This window comes from Hemicordylus capensis, chromosome 4 (assembly GCF_027244095.1).
Source record: "Hemicordylus capensis ecotype Gifberg chromosome 4, rHemCap1.1.pri, whole genome shotgun sequence".
NCBI lineage: Eukaryota > Metazoa > Chordata > Lepidosauria > Squamata > Cordylidae > Hemicordylus > Hemicordylus capensis.
Window position 1 is genome coordinate 12,456,065 of NC_069660.1, and position 9,938 is coordinate 12,466,002.

Below are 9,938 nucleotides of genomic sequence, written 5' to 3' on the forward strand. Positions count from 1 at the left end.
GCCATTAGTCCATCTAGCTCAGCATTTATTTCTTTATTTTTACACTTATATCCTGCTTTTCCTCCAAGGAGCCCAAAGCAGTGTACATGGTTATGTTCATCCTCACAACAACCCTGTGAGGTAGGCTAGGCTGACAGATCCGTTACTGGCCCAGAGTCACCCAGTGAGTTTCTTGGCTGTGTGAGGATTTGAACCCAGGTTTCCCCAGTCCTAGTCCAGCACTCTAACCACTACACCACGCTGGCAACCAGGAGCCTCTCCCAGCCCCTCCTGGAGATACTGGCAGGGAGTGAGCCTGGGACCTTCTGTATGCAAAGCAGATGTTGTTCCACCAAGCTGTGTCCCCATCTCCAGCTACAGACCCGTCAAACCTCCAAAGGCCATTGCAGGGTAGGGAGCAACAATGTGGTCATGGATATACGAAGATCTGTAGTTTCACTTCAGTTCTGCAGAAGTGTGGGGGGGGGATGCAGGATGTGGTCTTGGCCGCAAGATCCAGCTGTTTAAAAATCTCTTCTTGTTTCTGCCAGAGCTACATTTCTGGGTCTGGTAGTTAACAAATAGATGGCTGAAAGTGCTTGCTAAGATCAACTTGCTGGATAAGATTCCTTGTAGTTGTGGGTCGATCTTCTCCTGACTGTCAGAAGCTGACTTAAATTATGCCAAATAGTAAAAATCACAGAAAACTGTAGAAGTCAGGCACATTTGCATAACGTATACAGGTTTCACAATTTGGCTTCCCCCCCACCCCCCATGAAACGTGAATTCCCTTGATGCAGAATGAGTATTATTAAATATATTTATATATGCTTTTTGACCCCAGAAGAGTCCTCAAAGCACACATGGGTATGAGAAAATGGCCCCTTCCCCCAAAGGGCTCATAATCTAAAACGAAATCCAAGGGAGACGACACCAGCAGCAGGCCCTGGGAAAGATGCTGTGTGATTGCTCTTCCACTGCCAACTGTAAAAGAGCCGTCATTAATTTTTAAGTGCCTCTTTGCTCAGTTAGCAGAGAGTTGTTTGCAGGCGGGGGCGTATTTAGAATGGGATATAAACATTCCTGATCATACTTTAAATTTCCTTCTGTCTTGGCTGCTTCTTTTCAGAAGAAAATACATTGTGAGGAGTAGCTGGTGGAGAGAGAATGAAAAGGTTTTCATGCTGAAACGTAAGGATGGCGGCTGACGTGACGCCCTCTGGCTCAGTCTGTGGTTTCCAGTGTCCAAAAAACAATGCAAATATCCCTAACAATAGGACTTTCTCCCCTGAGGAATGTTTTTTTATTAACATCTTGCCTCGATCTGTTCCTTAAAGATTTGAGGAAAGAAAACAAATTTTTGTTCCCGGAGCTCTGTTACTCCTAAAATGCTGCTCTGTGATTCAGTGTGGCAGTGTGACGAGTAATACAGCGCCAGAAGACTGCTTTGAATGGGGGCGCTTATTCCCACAACGTTCCACAGCCAGACACTTGCCGAGAGAAGAGCCATCTTTGCTCGCAGCAGTAACTAGTATAATATGCCGAGTTTCTGCTGGGTTGGTTGTTTCGTCTAAGAACACCTTGACTGAAAATATGCCTTTGCACCCAGACCCAAGGAGACACGGACACAGAAGTATTATGGAGGAACTGGTCACTTTATTAGGGGTACAAGGTTTTAAGACAGTGCCTGCACAGGCACGGCAGCTGGGGTTGGCATTCAGAGCAGCAACAGTGCGGGCTCGGATGGGGGGGGCACCACGTGGCCACCCCCGCCCTAGAATCTCATGGCACAGACACCTCGGCTCCAGGCGGCCCACCTTCCAGAAGGGGGCGCCCTTCGTTGCCGACCTAAGGTCAGGACCCTGCAATTTACATCACCTGTCCGACGCTGTAAAGCCATACGGAAGGGTGTCGGTTGCAGGGAGGTGGGAGCAAGGCAGCATCCCTGATCTGTAAAGCCTCAAGGGATCTGCCCCTCCACCTTACAGCTAAAGCTTACCTAAGGTGCCGCACCGCATCAGCCGCTCACCTCCGCACTGTGCCCGCCACAGCGGGCGTCAGCCTAGCTTGACGCCCCGCCACCCCACAGGCCTAACAGCACTGTTGCCAACCCCAGCCGCAGATCGTCTAAGAAATACCTCATACCCAGGGGGGACAAGTGCACCCCATCACCCCTGAATAACTGGGGGAGCGAGAACGCGATGTCGTTGTGTGGGATGCACCCGCCCCCCTTTGAGGCGATGAAGCGCGCCATGGCCGCGTTCACCCCGCGCCTAGCCCTATCTACCTTGTTCTGCTTCACCGCCCCCCTCCAGACTCGCCGCTGAGTGATGTCAGACCAGATGACCACCAGCCCCGGGCACCAGGAGAGGGCGACCACCAGGTCCTGGGCAATCTGTCTTGAGAGCGAAATGCCAGACTGGTCCACCAGGTCGTTGCCTCCAAAATGCAGCAGCAGGACATCCGGGACAGGATTCCCTTCCAGGAACTCGTGCAGCATCGGCAGGAACTGGGCCCTCCGCATGCCCCGCCGGCCAAGCCACTCCACAGTGGCCCAACGCCCCAAACCAAGCTGGGTTCCAGGGTCGGCGCTCTGCGCCCACTTGCGTGCCCAGAAAATGAAGGAATGGCCCAGTATGAGGACTCTTGCGCGCTGCCCGGCCGCCCTCGGCCCAGCCGACTGAGGCCCTGCGCAAGAGGAGAAAGCGTTAGGAATGGCACAAATAAATGGTTCGTGGGTGGGGGTGGGGTGGGGCAGAATTTATGCGCCCATCTACCGCACGTATCGGCGGTAAGCCGCTGACCGCCACCTGCCCAGCCGCCGGATTTCCGGGCCCGAATAACCCATCCGAGCAGCCATGGAAGCCGCCCCAATCCGAAAGGAGTGGGGGGCCAGATCCTGGGTAGGCACCCCCGCCGCCACAAAGGCTCTCCTCATCACCGCCCAAAACTGGAATTGGGTCACGTGGCGCCCATTAGCGTGGATAAAGAGGCACCCCATAGCTGAACCCCTGGCCTCCGTGTAGTCCTCCAGTGCACGGACTGGGCACAAGCCCGGGTCGCCAGCGGCATGCAGCGTGACACTCTGCCCCTTGCCTCTCTGATCTGTTTTTGAAAACCTAAGGTGCAGTACCACCCGGGAAGCACCCACGGTGAGGTCACTGAATTGAAGTACCCTACTCGTGGGGCCGCGCCTGCTCCTGGGGAACATCTCTCCAACCCTAAAGGCCCCGAAGAAAGCAACCAAGGCTGCCGCCCTGAACAGGACCTCCTCATAAGGAGACGCACAAACCCCGGCAAGTTGCCGCAGTGCCAGCTGCAGCGCCTCTGGGGTGACCGGCCTACGTCGGTCAGGTTGCACGGGCGTCTCCCTCGCCCAGCCCTCCAGCATGCGCCGGACCCTGAAGTCCCCAGAATGGTCGGGGAGGCCCCTTGCTTTCCCAAAGAAAGCCAGCGCAGCCAAATGGCCGGCCATGGTGCTCACCGCCAGCCCCTGGGCACGGAGGTGCACCAGGTACTGCATCAGCTGTTCCGGCGGCACAGGCCACACATGGACCAATCCTACCTGAGCTCTAAACTGCAGAAAGGCCCTGACCCTTTTGTCGTAGGCAACCCGTGTCCTGGGCGCTATGGAGGCTTGGATGGCCCTAAACGCCTCTACATCCCAAGGTTCCACAACCATTCGGGCACCTGCTCGGGCTCCTTGGCGGCTCCAGGTGCCAGCTTCCAGAAGCGCTGCATCTGGAAGCGAGACAGGGCATCTGCCACCTCGTTCTGCACCCCTGGAACATGCTGGGCGGTGAAGAGCGTGTTATGGCGAAGGCATGTTAGTACCAGGGCCCGCACCAGCCCCATCACCCTCTGTGATTTGGAAGTCTGGCTATTAATAATCTGAACCACAGCCAAATTATCGCACCAGAAACGCACGACCGAGTCCTTGAAGGACTCGGCCCAAATGTGCACCGCCACCACAATGGGGAAGAGTTCGAGGAAGGTGAGATCCCTTGTGATTCCCCGTTCCGACCAGCTGCCCGGCCATCGTTCCGCGCACCAGCGCCCTCTCAGGTACAGGCCGAACCCAAGGCCGCCCGCGGCGTCTGACTGAACCTGGAAGTCGGCCTCGAGCAGCTGGGAAGAACGCCAGAATGACACCCCATTAAAGGACTCCAGGAACCTGAGCCAGAGCCCCATATCCTCCCTCATGGCGGTAGACACCCTAATGAGGAAATGGGGTCGATTACACCCCACCATGGCGTCACACAGGCGCCTTAGAAAGGGGCGGCCTGGAGCCACCACCCTGCAAGCGAAGTTCAGGTGGCCAACCAGCGATTGCAATTTGCGTGGCGTTACCTTCCTAGCCTCTCTGCATTCCCTGAGCAATTCCCTCATGATGCCGAGCTTGTCCCCGGGGAGGCGTGAGAGCTGTCCCACCGTGTCCAGCTCTATCCCCAGAAATGTAAGCTTCGTGGTCGGGCCCTCTGTCTTGTCCTTAGCCAGTGGCACCCCCAGATCCCCGCAGAGTGCCCTGAATGAGCGCAGTAAGTGTAGGCATTGGCCAGAGCCCTCCCTTCCTCCGAAAATAAAGTCATCTAAAGAGTGAGCGGAGGAGCGTAGCCCCGCCCTCCGGCGCAGTGCCCATTCCAGCATAGAGCTGAAAGCCTCAAAGGCCGCACAGGAGACCGAGCATCCCATGGGGAGGGCTCTGTCGATGTAAAATCCCCCTTTAAATGCGAAGCCCAAAAGGTCAAAGTCATCAGGGTGCACGGGCAGGAGGCGGAAGGCGGATTCAATGTCGCACTTCGCCATCAGTGCCCGAGGCCCGCAGCCCCTGATCATGGCCACAGCCTCATCAAACGATGTATACCGTACTGAGCAAAGGTCCGCCGGTATCCCATCGTTAACCGAGTCGCCCCTTGGGTAGGACAGGTGGTGGATAAGCCTATACTCTCCCGGCGCCTTCTTAGGGACCACGCCCAAAGGGGATACCCGCAATGTTGGCAGTGGCAGCCTGTCAAAGGGGCCCAGCACCCTCCCCAGAGACACCTCCTTGGCTATCTTTTTCGCTACGATGTGTTCCATCCCCCTAACCGATTTTAGGTTGCGTGCAAAACTATGGACCCGCCTGGATTGGCACGGAATCCTAAACCCCTTCACAAAACCGTCCTCAATATAGCGTGCGCGCTCCCTGTTGGGGTAGTCACGCAGCAGCCTCCGGAGCACCGGGATTTTAATTGGGCTGGGGCCCTTTTCCAGCCGTGGCTGCTGGGCCCTTTGCCCCTCCCGGGCCTTGGTATCCCCCTTTTCCCCTAAGGGCTTTGGCCCGCTGGCAGTAGATACTGGCGTGCCGCCCACCGCAGAAGCCACAGTCATGCCGGTACTTGCACGGGGAGCGGGCACACTTCCCGTTCTTGTTAAATTCCCAGCACACCAGGGGACCTTGAACCCCCTGTGCGCCTGAGGCCGAAGCCGCTGACGCTGCCGGTGTTTTGGAAATGAGGTGCCCGCTGTCGGCGCGCTCGCCAACCAAGGGCCTCGCGGGTGTCATAATCTGAAGCCATAACTCGGGGTGCTGCCTTTCCCAGGATATACCCGCATTGCTGGAGGCGCGCTCGCGGAACCCTTGGTCGTAGCGCTCCCAGGCATTACCAGCAAAGTCCATGAAGGCTCTGTGTATAATATCAAAATACTTAACGAGAGCGGGGCCCCGCTCTGGATATTTCTGCATCAGAACACCCATGTAGATTGTGTACCCCGAAACCCAATTTGCCCAATTATGCTCAATGGGCTTCCGTTTTGTCCTCTCCTTGTCCTTCCCCTGGGACCCCTCCTTCTCCAGTGGCTCCGGCTCCTTGAAGAGCAATTGGAACACGTCAATGCACTCTCCTTTCCAAATCCGTTCCTTAACTGCTGGAAGGAGGTGGTCCCCCAAGGGTACGGGCCCATCCCCAGTATGCCAAGCAGAGCTGAACTGCGCCGTTGGCCCCTGGGTGGGCAAAGCAGCGCTCCCCCCTTGCCAGACCTGATTACAGGTGGCGTGTGGAGATGCCCAGTTAACTGGCCCTGGGAACCACCCGTATGGTCCGTAGGGGGTGCTAAAGGGCAGTCCCCATGGCCAGGCCCCCTGTGGGGACTCACCATTGTCGTCCCTGCCGTCTCCCGGTCCTGAGTCCGCCGGTTGTGTCGTGATCCCCGCTGGTTCCTCGTGGGCAGTTCCCGCCGCCGCCTCCAAAGCTGCTAGACGGTCAGCAAAGCCCTGCATTAGTTTTGCCTTCTTTTCCGCCCTGTTTGACTTTTTTGCATGTGGGGGCACCCCCGAAGGCCCCCCGCCTGCCTCGTCGCCCTCTAGAGTGGTGCGCTGCCTCTCAAGGGCCTGCAGCCGTGCTATAAACGCCCTGATGGCGCCCAGTTCCAAATCGCCCTCATCGTCGGAGGAGGATTCGGCGGGTGCGTTTGGCCTCTTAGGTGGCCGCGTTGGCTTGCCACCCTTCTTGGCTGGAGCCTTCCCACCCTTTTTAACTGGGGCTTTCTTAACTGGGGCTTTCTTAGGGCCCATGTCCCAAAGGATGAAGCTTATGGGCCTGTACCCTGCCCTCAAGTGCGTAAACGAGTGACCTGGCCGGCGCAAGGCCTGACTGAGGCCTACGCTGGCAAGGAAGGCCTATGAGTCACAGCGCCTGCCCCACCTAGCCGTGGTAAGGCCCAGCCCCACTGAAAGGCCCCCAAATGGAGCTTAGGCCCGGCAGGGGAGGCCCACGAGCCCACCAGGGAGGCCTAGTCAATGCAGGCCCCCAAAATGGGTGTGTGTGGGGGGTTAGGCCCTACAGGCCCGACAATAAAGGCAAAGGCCGCCCTTAGCAGAAGGCCTAAACGGGCCCTGGGTTGAAGGGGTTCACACAGTTCAAGCCAACACCCCCAACGTCCAATCAACCCTCCCCCCAGATGACCGGGTTAGTCAATTGCCCCCCCGCTGAAGGCCTGGCGCGGCCTACTGAGGGCCTGGGGCGGCCTGCTGCCCTCACTCGATGCCGGGCAGCTTGGGCCTGCCGGGGCCTAGAAGCCCTTGTGTGGAGAGGCCCGAAGATCAAAGGCCGTTCCGAGGAGGACTTAAAAGCCTCTCCTGTGATCCCCCCAGAGCCCGTTACCACAGGCGGCCGGGATACAGAGGCCCTGGCCGCCGAGCCGCTCCAATCCGCTGCTCGCTCGAAGGGCCGCTGCACTGCTCCCCGACGTTCCGCTCCCGTGGGCCTCCTGCTCCGGCTTCCAATTCGGGTACCCAGCCAGCCACGTGGAGGCCCCGAAGCCGAGCAGCAGCACGTCCTTCCTTCTGCTCGGTCAGGGAAGGACTGAGCCGGCACAGGCCTGCTGCCGGTTCACTGCTGCTAGCCCCGCCTCCGAGACGGAGCCGGGCCAATGGGAGCTAGCTCCCAGTGCCACGTGCTCCAGGGGGTGGGGCTGAGGGCAAACAAGCCGCGCAGCCTAGAGCGGCTGCGATCGGCTGGCTTCTGTCACAAGGCCCAGTAGCTGTGTAAACACTTTTGGGGCACAATCCTGCTTGCTCTTTGTGTGGAGATATCGTCTTGAGGGTGATATTAGAGCTGTACACAGCTGTCATAGGGATCGACCCAATCACAGATTTGAATCACGGATTTGATACTCAGGATGGTCTGGATTGCATTGAGCTGATACATTCGTATCGGCTTGAATCATTGGGGTTTGGGTTGGGGAGGCCTATCTTTAGTGAAGAGCCGACTTCTATGAGGAAATAGGCTGCCTTCTAGGCAACCACTGTGGAGGCGTTTCAGGTTGCCACCTCTCCCTGCTTGGTTTGCCCTATAAAGCACTAGGAAAAGAAGCAACATCATGGCGTTGTGTCTTTCCTGGATGAGTCTTTCATGACGTTGTGTCTTTCCACCAGAAAAAAATGGCCATGCCCTGTGTTTACAGGGCATCGCCATTTATTGGGAATAATGGCCCCTGTGTTTGTGCAATTTCTGACATTTGTGCTCTTGTGCAACTGCATGCATGCTGTGTTAGGAACACACAGAAGCTACAGCGCTCACAGGACACTGCACAGTATGTGATCCAATCTGCTTGCAGTTACTCTGTCTAGGCTAGAAACAGAAGAAACGTTTTCCCAGCGCCCTAACGGCAAGAATATGGAATGTAAAATAAGGGTGGTGATTAGAGACAATCGTTTTTTACAGAATTGAAAGTAAATGGCATTGCATTCAGTGCATCATTCTAAAAGAGAATGAGGCTGTTCACATGAGCAGCCCTACCCTGGCTTGCTGGGTAGCCCAAGGTTTTTCCTCAAGCTATGAACCAGGTCGAAGGGCATGAGCATACCCTTCTGCCGGGGATCCCGGTCATGTGTCTGCTCAGGCTGCCTGCAGACAGAGCCAGGTGCCTAGAGTGCCCAGCTTGTGGGGAAATCCCCCAATGCACCACGCTTCCTGCACAGAGGGATTTCTGGCTGCGTTCCCCCGGCCTCCAGTTGGCCAAACTGCCGGGAGCAGCATGGCCCAGATAACAGTTACGCTTGTCTGGGGAGAAGGTAAGGTCGATCCTGCCTACTCTCCCGCATCTCCCTGCTCCGCTCATGGGTTGTGTGAATGACCTTCATGTTTCATAAGAAGTTTTGCCAGTTTTCCAGATTTTCCAATGCTTCTATTAACACCCCCCCCCCTTTTTTCCCCTGAATGTTTCTGGTTCTTTTGTCTCACGTCTATTTCATCCTGATTCCCGGATTTTTCCGGCACAGATGCTGCAGGCGCTGCAGTTCAGCCTGTTCTCCTGTTCCTACCTATGCATGCACAGTCAAATACACACACTCAGCTGCCTTGTCATCTAGATCAGTCTCTCCATCCTGTTGGAACAGCGAATATTCTCAAGACACTCTCACTTACTTTGATACAATGACAAGCAAATGAAAGAACAAAAGCTGGCCATTACAGCATGGATGGAACGGTGTTTTGTACTTGAGTGAGCAAACCTAATACTGCTTTAATCTCTCTCTCTCTCAAAATGTTGCTTTGGACTATGCTAATACAGTGTGGAGATAACATAATGCAATATGTGGCTTGTCTTATTGTAGTGGTATGTGTGAACTGAGCGAAGAAGTACCAAGGATACTGCAGACCTGTCAGGCTGTATTTAAAGAGCTGTTTCCAGGTGGCTGTGTTGGTGGCTAAAATGCAAGCTGAAATGAATGGTGCTTCTCAAATACACAAGGCAAGCCCTTTCTTGGCCACATATTTCTGTGTGCATCTTTCTTTATGGTTTCTGCATCCACTGCCCTTGTTTCTAGATGGCATAAATTGCAGTGCCCTGGGGATTCCATGGTCACAGGCATCTTTGCAGAATTCATTGACCATCACAGAATTCATAGGGAATCCTCATAGCAATAGCTGATCTTGGATTATTTGCAACCCGATCTGTATTAAGGGCCCTGTGTGTTCAGCATCCTTGCAGAGGCTGGCTCTTGTTTTAAAAATAAAGCAAATTCCTAGCCTTGAAGACTGCTGTGGTATTGCCTGGTGGGATGTCGGAAACTTAAAAGGAGGGGCATTGAGCAGAATTTCTGGGAGGCTGCAGGTAGGAGTTCTGTGCTCCAGAGTTAAACTGATATTCCAGCAAGTGGTTACTGTTTAATCACCTGTTTAATTATACAGTAAAATAGAAATCTAAATCTTGGAGGAGCTCCTGTGACCCTTGAATGGACTCCCTGATTGCATCCTTTTCCCTCCCTATGATTCCCAGAAGAAGATTAACTTTTGCATCACACGTTGAGGTCATCTGGAGAGGTCCATCTCCATTTACTACCAGTATGTCTGGTGGCGACTCAGAACCAGGCCTTCTCTGTAGCTGCTCCTGGCCTATGGAATTCACTCCTGGCAGATATCCACAGTATAGGCTCGCTGTCGGCCTTTAAGAGAGCCCTAAAAACGTATTTGTTTGGC

At 55.2% G+C, this 9,938-nt stretch overlaps 1 protein-coding gene across 1 annotated transcript; it reads right to left on the bottom strand.

Moving 5' to 3' along the window:
- Positions 1-1,613: 1,613 nt before the first annotated feature.
- On the bottom strand, positions 1,614-6,089 carry LOC128324689 (uncharacterized). The gene is made up of 2 exons (XM_053249540.1): positions 3,670-6,089; positions 1,614-2,667 (listed from the first exon to the last, which is right to left on the bottom strand). Exons 1-2 carry the CDS (start codon positions 5,347-5,349, stop codon positions 2,278-2,280), a joined length of 2,070 nt encoding a protein of 689 aa, XP_053105515.1. The 5' UTR covers positions 5,350-6,089; the 3' UTR covers positions 1,614-2,277.
- Positions 6,090-9,938: the final 3,849 nt, after the last annotated feature.

What these genes read in the sequence shown, in the direction of transcription:
- LOC128324689 (XM_053249540.1), bottom strand. Translation starts at nt 5,349, where the DNA reads ATGACTGTGGCTTCTGCGGTGGGCGGCACGCCAGTATCTACTGCCAGC. An exon ending in CCGCCAAGGAGCCCGAGCAG is followed by an intron (nt 2,668 to 3,669) that starts GTGCCCGAATGG and finishes CCTCTTGCGCAG; the next exon opens with GGCCTCAGTCGGCTGGGCCG.